The sequence below is a fragment of the Globicephala melas genome, chromosome 3, assembly GCF_963455315.2.
Source record: "Globicephala melas chromosome 3, mGloMel1.2, whole genome shotgun sequence".
Lineage (NCBI taxonomy): Eukaryota > Metazoa > Chordata > Mammalia > Artiodactyla > Delphinidae > Globicephala > Globicephala melas.
Window position 1 is genome coordinate 55,677,557 of NC_083316.1, and position 13,245 is coordinate 55,690,801.

The 13,245-nt window shown below is 41.1% G+C and overlaps 1 protein-coding gene across 1 annotated transcript in view; it reads left to right on the plus strand.

Annotated features, from left to right (window-relative positions):
• Positions 1-12,712, plus strand: part of MCCC2 (methylcrotonyl-CoA carboxylase subunit 2) — a 63,758-nt gene extending 51,046 nt beyond the window's left edge. Inside the window, exons 13-17 of the mRNA XM_060295870.1 lie at positions 757-819; positions 4,255-4,411; positions 5,283-5,397; positions 7,255-7,340; positions 10,043-12,712. Coding sequence (XP_060151853.1) covers positions 757-819; positions 4,255-4,411; positions 5,283-5,397; positions 7,255-7,340; positions 10,043-10,160 — 539 coding nt within the window. The 3' untranslated portion in view covers positions 10,161-12,712. The remainder of the gene's footprint in view (positions 1-756; positions 820-4,254; positions 4,412-5,282; positions 5,398-7,254; positions 7,341-10,042) is intronic.
• The last annotated feature ends 533 nt before the right edge of the window (positions 12,713-13,245 follow it).

Sequence of the window (13,245 nt, forward strand, 5' to 3'; positions counted from 1 at the left end):
GGTCTGCGAAAATCCCACATGCCACGGAACAACTAAGCCCGTGTGCCACAACTACTGAGCCTGCGCTCTAGAGCCTGCGAGCTACAACTACTGAAGCCCGCACACCTAGAGCCTGTGCTCTGCAACAAGAGCAGCCACCGCAATCAGAAGCTTGCACACCACAATGAAAAGTAACCCTCGCTTGCCGTAACTAGAGAAAGCCCACGCGCAGCAATGAAGACCCAACGCAGCCAAAAAAAAAAAAAAAAAAAAAAATCCCCTTTATTTCAAGTATGTTGGTAAGAAAGATATATTTTTACTATCATCTTGGTGCATGAAAGAATTTCAAGTGATGATCAAAACGTAGGTATCCCAGAAGGGTTTATATTCTATCTTTTTTAAAGTGGAGAACCAGAGAATTGCCTTCTGGTGAGGCTCAGAAATTCTCATTGACAAGCAATTCCTTCTTCTCTGTTCCTGAAGTTTCACTTGCTGTTTGGAATATTAGTGGTTGACTTCATCTCTGATACAGGAGTTGGCCTGCAGTCATGTGCCAGTGATCACACAGGTGCCTGTGCAAAACAGTGCAAATTGTAATCACGTTCCATTGACAGTGGGTCCCCATGGTAGTATTATTATTACTGTTACTATAAGGTCAGACTAGCCAAGCAAAGGGTACTCTTTCTTTGACCCAAATGTGTTGCTTGCAGGGTAAATGATGATTAAATTTGTTAACCTCCCACTAAAAAGATTTTTATTTTATTTGCTTATAGGGAGCTCATTTTATCCAGTTATGCTGCCAAAGGAATATCCCTCTGCTGTTTCTTCAAAACATTACTGGTAAGAAAATGGCTTGGACTTCCCTGGTGGCCTCGCAGTGGTTAAGAATCCGCCTGCTAATGCAGGGGACACGGGTTCGAGCCCTGGTCCGGGAAGATCCCACATGCCACAGAGCAACTAAGCCCGTGCACCACAACTACTGAGCCTGTGCTCTAGAGCCTGCGAGCCACAACTACTGAGTCCATGCCGCAACTACTGAAGCCTGCATGCCTAGAGCCCATGCTCCGCAACAAGAGAAGCCACCGCGATGAGAAGCCCGTGCACTGCAACGAAGAGTAGACCCTGCTGTCAGCAATTAGAGAAACCCTGCACGCAGCAACGAAGACCCAACGCAGCCAAAAAAAAAAGAAAAAGAAAACAGCTTAACCAGTTTGGGTGCATTTATTCAAGAGCTGCAGTGTCCAGTATGGCTCATGTATTGGACAGTGCAGACATAGAATGCTTCCATCATAACAGAAAGCTTTATTGGACATGCTCTCTCTAGATTATCTTTAAAGGTTAACACTTCAAGAATCTTAAATATTTGGGGGAATTTATCCATGTTTTTGAGTGAAGCAATTTCTGAGTTTCAAGTGTATCAGACATTTGAGTGGCCTTCCTTTACTCCTGCACATGTGCACCCACCCACCCAGAAAACAGCAGAGTGTTCTCAGCCAGTAACACTCTCATTAGTGCTGGAGGGTGTTATCTGACCCATGGTCTCTTTCCCAGTACTTTGTTCCCCATAAAGGATTTTAAGTACATGCTGTGGTCCTCCCTTTTCCTTATCTTTCATCGTGCAGTTAATTCTACCTGAAGCAACATCTTAAATGGACATGCACATCCTGAACCAAAGTCTGGGATTTGAGGTGTTTTTTTTTAAGATTATTTATTTATTTATTTATTTATTTAATTTTTGGCTGCGTTGGGTCTTAGTTGTGGCACGCAGGCTCTTTCGTTGCGGCGCGCAGGCTTCTCTCTAGTTGTGGCGGGGGTTTTCTCTCTCTAGTTGTGGTGCGCAGGCTCTGTGGCACATGGGCTCCAGAGTGCATGGGCTCTGTAGTTTGCAGCTGCAGGCTCTCTAGTTGAGGCACACGTGCTCAGTAGTTGTGGCGCACAGGCTTAGTTGCCCTGGCATGTAGTATCTTAGTTTCTTGACCAGGGATCAAACCCGTGTCCCCTGCATTGTAAGGCAGATTCTTTACCACTGGACCACCAGGGAAGTTCCGCGATTTGTGTTTTGACTCCAGAGAATGATAAGACCAATGTCAACTGTCTGATTTCATGTTCCATGGGTGATCCTAACATGGCAGGTGAAATGATTTTTAAGGGCTCTTAGGGTTCTAGAGTTCTTCTTCCTGGCATTCTGTGATTCTCCTATTTATACTTTTTGTGTGTTGCATGGTGCCTGACAGATAGGAGGCACTCCGATATGTTGATTAGCTAAAAAAAATGTTTCCCCCAGTCTTCTAAGTCAGGGGTTCCCACCCCTGGGCCGCGGACTGGTACTGATCCATGGCCTGTTAGGAACCAGGCCGCACAGCAGGAGGTGAGTGGTGGGCGAGGGAGTGAAGCTTCCTCTGCTGCTCCCCGTGGCTCACATTACTGCCTGAGCCTTCCCCCCCGCCCGCCGCCACCCCACTCATGGAAAAATTGTCTTCCATGAAACCGGTCCCTGGTGCCACAAAATGTTGGGGACCACTGTTCTAAGTCATGTGTGGTTATCTCAGGTTCAAAGGAAGAAGTCCTTAATTAGTTGTTGGGATCAGGCATGCCTTTATGAGAAGGAGTTTGGCCTTGGCAGTCAGCAGGGCTTTACATAGTACTGGTGCTAAAACATCTTCATCTGGTGCTGTTCTTAAGTTTAAGATATCTGGTTAGATGACTCTTGAGCGGAGTTATATCCAGGTGGCAGCCAGAGAGGGCCCTATGTGGCAAACCTTCTAAGAGGGCATGTAAAAGTACTCTGAAGCTTCACTAGGCCAGAGACCTTGTTTCTAATAATGACTCATGATTTATTAACCACCAGTAAGTTAGACCGTGTGCTTGGAAGATTCCTACATTTTCGCTGTGCTTTATTTTTTGTTGGGTTGGGGTCAGAGAGCAGAGTTTGAGTTTGGTTTTTCAACATTGCATTTGAGGGACCTCAGATGTATCCATTTGGAAATATATGGTGGGCAGTTGAAAAGTCTTGAGCACCGAAGAGGTGTGTTAGCTGGAGGCGAACGTGGAGACAACCTTAGAACATGGAGATGGTGTTTAAAGCTGTGGGAATAGATAACACCCAGAGAGAAGAGAAAGGGCTCAGGGATAATCTTTGAGTAACTCTAATTTCTTCCACAGAGATGAGAGTAAAGGAAGAAAGGCAGCATGATTATGTTGTTCTTTATGGTGAGAAACAGAAGGGTTAGAGAAAGCCAAGTGAGATGGCCTCGGTATTCTTTTTCAAGGCAAAATCACTCACGGGGACTAGAGGCATAGTGGGGTGATAGGGTGGTGGGTGGTGGGTGAGGGCTTTTAAAGAGAGTCGATATTTGAGATAGCTATTGTGGGAATGTTACAGGGAGTCGAGATAAAATAGATAAAGGAGTGTCTGAGCTATTCTGAGGGCCCAGTTCAGAGGGCAGGGAGGTGACTAGAGGAAGCAGATGGTGCCTGGTTGGGGCAGGGCTTGTTACATCCGTACTGTTGTATCCACAGCAAGTACAAGTGATCCATAAAAAATGGTTTAATTGAATTGGATTACCCATTATGGAGATTCGCAAAGCAAGAACAGCGACCATCACGTAGGCATGTGCGTCTGTGGGTGCGCAGGGAGACAAATGAAGCCTGATGCAACGTTTATAAGGTGAAGAGGAAGAACCCCAAGGCCTGGAAAGCACAGTGACGCTGCAGACCAGTTTCAACAGAGCCGGGGGTGGGAGCTTGGAGAAGTAGAAGAATCCTATAATTATAATGAGAATTCTTTTATCTTGCTATTGAGTCGCTGACAGGGACTCAGCATCTCTATGAAACATTAATTTTATTTCATCAAAGTTTTAAAGCAGTGCTTCAGAAGGAATAATCTATATTTTAAACGAGGTCAGTGAATCCTAAAGCCCTCACAGTTGGGCTTGCCATAGTACTTTTTCCTCAGCTTGCCATATCCTGTTCTTTCATCACCAAGCTATTGTTCTGAGATAATTTCTTGAAGATACGTTGCATTCTTATCTTGTTTGAGGATCTCTGTGCGCATCCAGATGAACCACTTAAACAATGTTTTAAATGATTAGAGAAAATTTTATTTTACCTTTTAATGCAAATTTGTGGGGGGCATATTTCACATATAAATATTTTATTCGGGTGAGAGGCCTGTGGTAAAATCTAAGGTTGGCAAGACGTCCTTCTAGCACCTTGGTGAAAATGACTTCTGCACACTAATCTCATCACCCTGAGGCTCTCTTTCTGTTCTCACAGGATTTATGGTTGGTAGAGAGTACGAAGCTGAAGGAATTGCCAAGGATGGCGCCAAGATGGTGACTGCCGTAGCCTGTGCCAATGTGCCGAAGATAACTGTCATTATCGGGGGCTCTTACGGGGCTGGAAACTATGGGATGTGTGGCAGAGCATTTAGGTAGGTGGTTGTCATGATTTTCTCTGAAAGCATGAATCATACTTCAAGGATCATTATGAATGGTCAGTTTACGTCAAGGCTATTTGAAATACAGAATGACATTCTCAAATCTTAATCAGTTATACCATAATCTGTATCATCTGGCGGCGTGAAATGAAATTTAATGCTAAAAGTACCACTTGGAAGAAATCCACAGTGGGAATCAGGAAATATTTTGGAATGGCTGATAATGAAAATACTACATGTCATAACTTGTGTGATGTGTCTAAAGTCTTGCTTTGAGACAGGTGTGTAGACTTAATTATATATTATATACTGGAAGAGAGGTAAGGCTGAAAATCAGTGAGCCAAGCAGCCAGCTGAAGAGGTTCAAAGAAGAGCAGCATATTAAAACAAGAAAAATAAAAACAGGACATAATAAAGTACAAACATTATAAAGACAGAAGAATCAGGAAAGCCCAAAGTTGCTTTGTTTAAAAGTGTTAACAAACTTGAGAATCCCCTGTTAAAACTAAAAAATAAAGGGAGAAGGCACGTATCACCAATTTTAGGAATGGAAAACAGCACATAACTGCACATAATGAGAGGATATTTTGAATACTTTTTTGCCCAGTAAATTTGGATGAAATGGAAAAATACTGTTTATCAAAATAGACGTCAGAATCACATGGAGAACTTAAAAATTCTACCATGCTGAAGCCCCACTGCGGGAGATTACTCTGGGGTGGGTTCTAGGCATTGTTTTTTTTTTAATCCCCGGATAATTGTAATGTGCAGCCAGAATGAAGAACCACTGATTTAAAAGGTAAACATGGGCCTCTGAAAATCTCTGTGAATTCATTTGATCATTCTTTCCTTTTTCCCCCCATAGCCCAAGATTTCTCTACCTGTGGCCAAATGCTCGCATCTCAGTGATGGGAGGAGAGCAGGCAGCTAATGTGCTAGCGACAGTAGCAAAGGACCAAAGAGCACGGGAAGGGAAACAGGTAAATGCTGTTTCTTTGTCTCCAGGTTTGACTTTCACCAGAACATTGTGGAGCCAGGGAGCAGCATACCCAAAACCCCTCCAAGTCTGTGGCTAGGATTCCAACATTCAGGGCCTGGCTTTATCTAGAAGACGCTGACCTGGAAATTGTTTTAGCAACTTACACTTATACATTCTCCATTTCTCTTTTTAGAGCCATTTCACTTGAAGTACCTTCTTGTGGTAATTTACAAACTTTTCAGAATCTCCAAGAAAACACTTAACAAACTCTTTTGTCTCTGGGTGCCTGAGGCATAAAGATGTTTGATTCTTAGTCATTTGCAGTTAGTGAGATTTAAATAAATCTGACTTATGTCTTTGATTTTATGACCTAAAGCAGCAGAATTTTGTGTTTCCTATTTTACTTTTAGATTGTTGTTAAGGATACCTCTAGTGGGAGGGCCCTGTTGTGTAATGAGAATTGAATACCATTATTATACCGTGGAAGTATCAATGAAGAAGGAGGGAAAGGGCACTGGAAGCTTAATGAAAAGCAAATCAGCAAATAGCTGCTTTTGAGATGGATTCTTTCGTTTGTGGCTCTGTTAGAGATTCATCTGAAATTTTGCATTACATTTTATTATAACTTACAACTATTTTATGTAAACAGCAGGCCTATAAAATGATTGGTGCATGTTCCTAAAGTTGCTTAGGTGCACTGTTTCATCGTAACGAGGCATAATGTGGAGGAGGCCCTGCCTTCTCAGGCTCTCACTTCTGCCATTTAGAGATTGATCATCTGGTCAACCGCCTGGTTTGTAGAGTGGGGATAATATAAAGCCAGAGGGTGGTTCCTGCCTCCCTGAATGTGTCTCATCCGTGCCTCACATCCCCAGCTATCTTTTCCAAGCAACAGTAACTCTGCAGACTTAAGTTGAAGTTTCAGATGCACTTTAGTACTAACTAGTATCCAAGCCAGAGGAAAGTTTTACTTTTGTGTGTATGTAGTGGGGAGTGGGGGATATGAAATTCTACCTGATACTTTGAAGGCATGTCTTAAATTCTAGCCCAGCATGGCAATATCTTATTAAATAGTTGTGTTTTGATTAATTTGATATACAGATATATGAATTCATCTATTTTTATATGTGAAAGGAAAGTATAGGATTTTAGTGCTTCTCCGTCCAAATTCTGGACCTATAAATGATATTAAACGATGGAAGTACATAAAAGGTTGGATTTATTTGAAAAAAAATCACTTGGTTTTTGGTGTGGAATATTTTTTAAGTTGAAAATACTTTTCAGGATTTCAAAATTAGTTTGCATAAAGATTTTAACATCTGAATTATCACTTGTTTCTGGCAGTACGGATGGGCAAGCCATTAAATTTTTAATTAGGGAAAAGTCTCTCTCAGCCATCTGGAAAATTGAAGAGGTTATTTAAAACGGGCCTTATTGTTTTATCCCTTTAAGCTTTAAAATGTTTAAAATTTTAGCTATTTTGAATGAAAACATCCTACTTTTCCACCTCCTTATACAGAAACTGCAAGATGTAATATAGCCCTTTGTTATATTGTATAATTCACATCCATTGCTATACCCTGCTGGAATATGTGATACCTTTGGTTTTGACCTGACATTAAACAGCCTCAGGACATTGGCTCTGATAAGGGAGATATAACAGCACACTAATTTGATACTCATGTCTCAGGTGAGATCATGTATGGTAAAGCATCACACGTAATCTATACATCAATGTGCAGGTGTTGGTTGTAAGATTATCGTTCATGAAATCTGTTGCCCCTTTTTTCTTGAGGTTCTCTTGAGTGGATCTGTTGTTCCCCTGCATCAGACTTACTCATTGTCGCTTTTCTTTCAGTTCTCCAGTGCTGATGAAGCAACTTTGAAAGAGCCCATCATTAAGAGGTTTGAAGAGGAAGGAAACCCTTACTATTCCAGTGCAAGGTGAGAGCCAGAGAATAACTGACTCCTTGATGGGCACATCTTGGCAGTCAGGGCAGCAGCTTTACAGAGATCTGAGCAGTTGGCATGGTCCAGCCCTCATGGGAACCAAAAAATAACATTTGGACACAATTTTGTACTGTTGTTTCTATAATGGGAATGCTTACTGCTGAAATGCTGCTCCTTCTCCCAGGCTGGGCTTTGGATCCATCACTATTGGTGTGATTCTGCCACTCTCCACCCCTCTTCCCTTATCCCGCTCCTAGCTGAAGTGGTCCAAGGCCTGCAGGAGCACTGTGGCCAGAGGTGGACCACACTGGGGCTGGGAAGTTGAGAATTATAGTCCTGGCTGTGTCACTTTCAGGAATTAGTTCTGCAGTAATGGGTTCCTGTCATCCTCCTCTCTGATGATTTTGTTTTTACCCCATTTAAAGATGAAAATGGTTGAACACTTACTGACACTTGTTAACAAGTGAGCTTGTGCATTCAGAAGGTGATTATTCATGGCCAGGATCCACATGTCAACACTAAGCAACTACCTCACACACCATGGCGGTTCTTATTCTGTTTGTTTCTTACACCACTTAAATGAGGTAATAAATTATCACAGCTGTCCCCGTTGGAGACATGCGTGTGCTTTCATACCTCTTTTTTCAACAACTTCAATGTTCTACATTCTGAAGAATAATTGAAGCTTCATGTTTTTCTTTTATCCCTTGGGCAGATGGAAAAAAGAAAATAACTATTTGTGTCCTTTAAAAATTGGGTTATGCTGTGATTTATGCCATTTATCGTGAAGGCAGACTGGAGAGGAGGGGGGAAAGAAAATCGAACGTTAAAATCCATGTCAGCTCCTCAAATGCATCTTTTGTGGCAGGCACTGCTCCTGATGTTGGGGGGCAGGAAAGATTGAACATATTTATTTCTCAGAGCATAATTAGTTTCAAAATTCAATTAATACCATTTGGGATTTTTGAAAAGCCTGTTTGTCTTCTTGTTAACATGTATTTCTGCAAGCAAAAATGTACAGGTATATTTTGCTGTGGTGGGTCATTGATTCTCTTAATTGAGAACAAAATATTTTGTAGTCTTTGATTTAAGAAATAAACATTCTTTTTATCATCATTTAAATAGGCTTACGTAGTAGCCAGTAGAAGCAAAGAGGAAATAGAAAATCATATAAAAGGTTAAAGAGAAAATATACATTGTAAGCTCACCTACAGTTTTTTGTTTGTTTTTACATAAGACTTTGAAATTCACAAGGGCAGTTAGAGTATTAAACTTTGAAAAATAGCATATTTTGTGTGAACCATTAATTTGTTTTTCAGCCCTGGCTAAGTCATCTCTTAAGAAAGACTGAATCCTTTATTATTTTCATACTTAGATTATTATTGTTTTTAGTGGATGATATTCAAGACAGGAGAGCATATGGCCCAGATAGACTTATCTTTGGAAATTAATATTGAAAAACAAGGTTTTTCTTTTAATTTATAGATGTTTCACCCTTCTGTTGAAACAGTTGGTGGCATGGAGACACCAACTTTGTTTCAAAGATGAAAGGATTTTCAAGCCAGCTTATGGCACCTTCCTCTGGTTTAATAAAGCTCAGCTTAACAATAAAACTCTGTGGTCTGTTTAGGCTTCAACATGGCTAGACCTGTCTTTTCGGAGAGCTCTGTCATCATCTGTACAGTGCTGTAACCTCCTATGTTTTTCTTAATCCTTGCATGTTACATGTACCGCATGCCAATTTTCTTCTGCTCAGTTGTTTTTATAATCAAACTTTTCCAGACATTTGATTAGGGCCTCTTACCTGGAACAGCCCTGGCACCATCATGCTTGCTATATTCCTCTGCTGTAGGCTTCAGAAGGGAGTGTAATCAATTGACCGGGTTACAAACTACAAGAGTAATATTTTTTTTTTTTTTTGGCTGTTGATACTTTAAGATCCCTATTGTGAATATTTTATGAGCAATGATTTCATTCATGGTCTGTCGATGTAAGTATGGTTTAATAATTGATGCTATGTCCAGATACTGAAGGCAGTTTGTTTAAAGAAAGCAAAACTGCCACCCACTAATGACCTTTAAAAAACAATATTTCTTACTCATTTTTTTTTTTATAAATGTGAGGTTGTCCATGAAAAGCAAACTAAGATTTCTACTTGAGTTTCTTCTGAAAGCAGTTTAAAGCCATTACTTGTTTTTCCTATTGTAGCAAAAAATAAAGAACTACATATGAAGGTATTTATTTTATTAATAAAATGTACTGAAGTCTATTCAGTAATTTTCCTAGTTTCTTAAGAGTTTGGGGGAATATACCTTTTCTAGTAGGGGCTTTGGTTGGAGACTGTTACCTTGGTTTATGCGGTTCTTCATAATAATAACAGTAATATATCAACTTGACTTGTATGTTTGTGTGGGCAGAGGAGGGACAGGAAAGCTTTTCCTGAAATAAATAAAACCAGGGTTTATTTTGAAGTTCCTTGTAGTAAGCTGTTCCTAAAGCTGTGTAAGAGTCATGTTATTTTTCTTTCTCTCTTTATTCCCCTCTTGAACATTGTTTCCATTGCGAGATTATAGTAGCCAATCAGTAGATCCACATATTACCTGAAGGAAAACCTCCTCGGCATTTCTGGGCATAGGGTGTATAACTGGTGGTTTGGTGGTGGACTCCTAATCACTCGGTTTTTGTTCTTTTATCAGGCTGTGGGATGATGGGATTATCGATCCAGTGGACACCAGGCTGGTCCTGGGTCTCAGCCTTAGTGCAGCCCTCAACGCACCCATCCAGAAGACTAACTTCGGTATCTTGAGGATGTAATTGGAATATAAAGCATCTTCCGTTGGACATGTACCAAAAATTAAAAAATTAGTAGCCTTAAAATTTTAGACTTTTTCAATATGTGGCTATTACAGTAAAATTGTTTTCTTAACACAGTGCATTATACTTTTCTACCTTTAAATAAAGAATCAGTGATGATATTTATTTGATGCAGCTCAATTCCTTGTAAATTCTCTTAGACAAATTTTTCTATGGCTCAGCTTTACTACCCTGAAAAGGAAGAGAATAACTTAGAGTTATCCTTTCTAAGCCATAAGTACTATGAAAAGTTCTGTAATCTGTAAATTCCAGGTATTGTTGAGATTTTTAACATAAAGTTGTATTTCCACTGAACTGATTGCGTTGCAGATTATGCATGGTGATATTTTAATGTACTTTTAAAAATAAACATCTGTTACTTTTCCCTCCAGCCACCACCGTCCTCCTCTCCGTAGTTGTCAGACTTCTTGTCTGCACTCTGGGCTCTGTTTCCTACCCGTTCTCTCCTCACCCTCTCGTTTTCTGGCTTCTACTGCCAACAGCCCTCTCCACGGTCACCACTGACCTCCATGTTCCTGAAACCAGTGGGTCCTTTTCCGATTTTACCTGATTTAATTCTCTGGCGCATTCAAATCAGTCAAACACTTCCTCCTAGAAATTCTGTCCTTAGCTTCCATTGCTGTAACACTCTAGGTTTTCCACCAGCCTCCGTGGCCATTCTTGTTCAGTTTCCTTTGCAGGCCCCACTTCCTCTGCTCATTCCTCCTTCCCTTTACCATTTGTCTTGATTTTTCATTAGTCATATGTGAATGCATTCTTATTCTGAAAGATACAAATAGCACAAAAGTATCTCCTTATTGTTTAATTATTCTTATTAAAATAATAATTGTGGTAAAATATACATAACATAAAGTGTACCATTTTAACCACTTTTTTGTGTGCAGTTCTGTGACATTAAGTACATTTATATTGCCACCATCCATCTCCAGAACTTTTCATCATCCCAAATTGAAACTCTATTATTAAACAATAACTCCCCATTCTCTCTTCTCCCTACCACTGGCACATTTCCTTTTTCCTTTTTTTTAATTGAGATATAATTGAATATAACATTATATTAGTTTCAGGTGTACAACATAATGATTCAATATTTATATACACTGCAGATGATCACGAAAATAAGTCTAGTTACCATCCATCATCAAGCACAGTTACAGACTTTTCTTTTTTTTTCCTGTGATGAGGACTTTTAAGATTTACTCGCTTAGCAACTTTCAAATATGCAGTACAGTATTAACTATAGTCACCATGCTGTACGTTACGTCCCCAGGACAAGCTGGAAGCTTGTACCTTTTGACCCCCCCCACTCATTCTGTCCACCCCATGCCCCTCTCCTTTCTGGCAAACACCAATCTGTTCTTTGTATCTATAAGCGTGGTTTTCTGTTTTGCTTTGTTTGTTTTGTTTTTTAGATTCCACATATAAGTGAGATCTTATGGTGTTTGTCTTTCTCTGTCTGACTTACTTCACTTAACATAGTGACCTCAAGGTCCATCCGTGCTGTTGCAAATGGCAAGATTTCATTCTTTTTTATGGCTGAGTTTTATTCCTCCTCATCCTTGAATGTATGTGTTTTACATGGCTTGATTTATTCTCGCTGGGCCATTTCAGCCCTTCGTATGGTTTTAGTTGCCATCTGAATGGGGATGATTCCTGTGTTGACAGTTCTTAACATAGTTCTCCCCTGAGCTCCAGACCTGTCTATCTAACAGGTCTAAGGAACCTCAGACTCAATCATCAAGTTCTGTTGATTTTGCCTCCTAACTGTCTCTTGAATTCCCCTACTATTTTTGTCTTTTATGCAGGCCTTAGAAGGGGTCTACCTGCATCCAGTCTTACCTAGTCCAATCTCTCCACCACTCTGGAATTAGAATGGCCATTCTAAGGTGCACATCTGTCATGCTGCTTCCTTCCTTACTTCTTTCACTGGTTCCCTGAAGTGCCAAACCCCTAATGGCCTCCATGGATCTTGATCCTCAGCTCTTCAGTCTCATCTCCCTGACTCCTCTTTTCACACTGGGTGCTCCACCCATTCTAGACTTCTTCCAGTTCCTTAAACCTACGAAGTCCTTGCCCCCTTAGAGTCTACGAGGTTCCCTGTGCCTGAACTGTTCTCTTCTCCCTTCTACTTAAACACCTATCTTTTGTCTCTGTGATTTCCCTGGGCTGGGTTAGGCACCTGTTGTGTGCCCTTGTAGAGCACCATCTTCTTCCTCTGTCACTTTCTCTGTCTTATATGTTTATAAGAAGTATAAACATTTCTTTAATATTGCCCTCCTGCTAGAATGTAAGCTCTGTGAGAGCAGGGATCCTCCTGTTTGGCCTGTATCTCCAATGCCTGGCACTTGTAGATGCTCAAATATTTGTTGAATGAATGAAAAGTCCATATTTTAATTGTATCCTCAGGCCACATCATTTTAAAATAAAGTGATTGATTATACGATCTAAAACAACTATCAAATGCTTTCCTAATAAAATTAATATTTCAAACATTTGTGTGTGATGTTCAGTTTAGGCTGCAGTGTGTATCAGAAGTCAGTTTAGTTTTTTTTTTTTTTCTGTACACGGGCCTCTCACTGTTGTGGCCTCTCCCGTTGCGGAGCACAGGCTCCGGACACGCAAGCTCAGCGGCCATGGCTCACGTGCCCAGCTGCTCCGCGGCATGTGGGATCTTCCCGGACCGGGGCACGAACCCACGTCCCCCTGCATCGGCAGGCGGACTCTCAACCACTGCGCCACCAGGGAAGGCCTCAGTTTAGTTTTTTGAGAAGTATATAGATAGAAGATCATAATTCAGGGGTAAGTTGCATTTTCAGAAGAATGTTTGAGGAGGTCATGGGGAGGACGTGACTGCCAGTTGACCCCTGACCCGCTAGATGACCCCTGACCCGGAACCAGCCAGTCAATCGTTGGCTCCTCCCCCTCTCCCCTACGGCATGCCATCCCCATAGCTTGCCGGAGGAAGCCTTGAGGGAGTAAGGTGTTGCTGAGACCACCTGGACTAAATACGTGACTGAACCCCGAT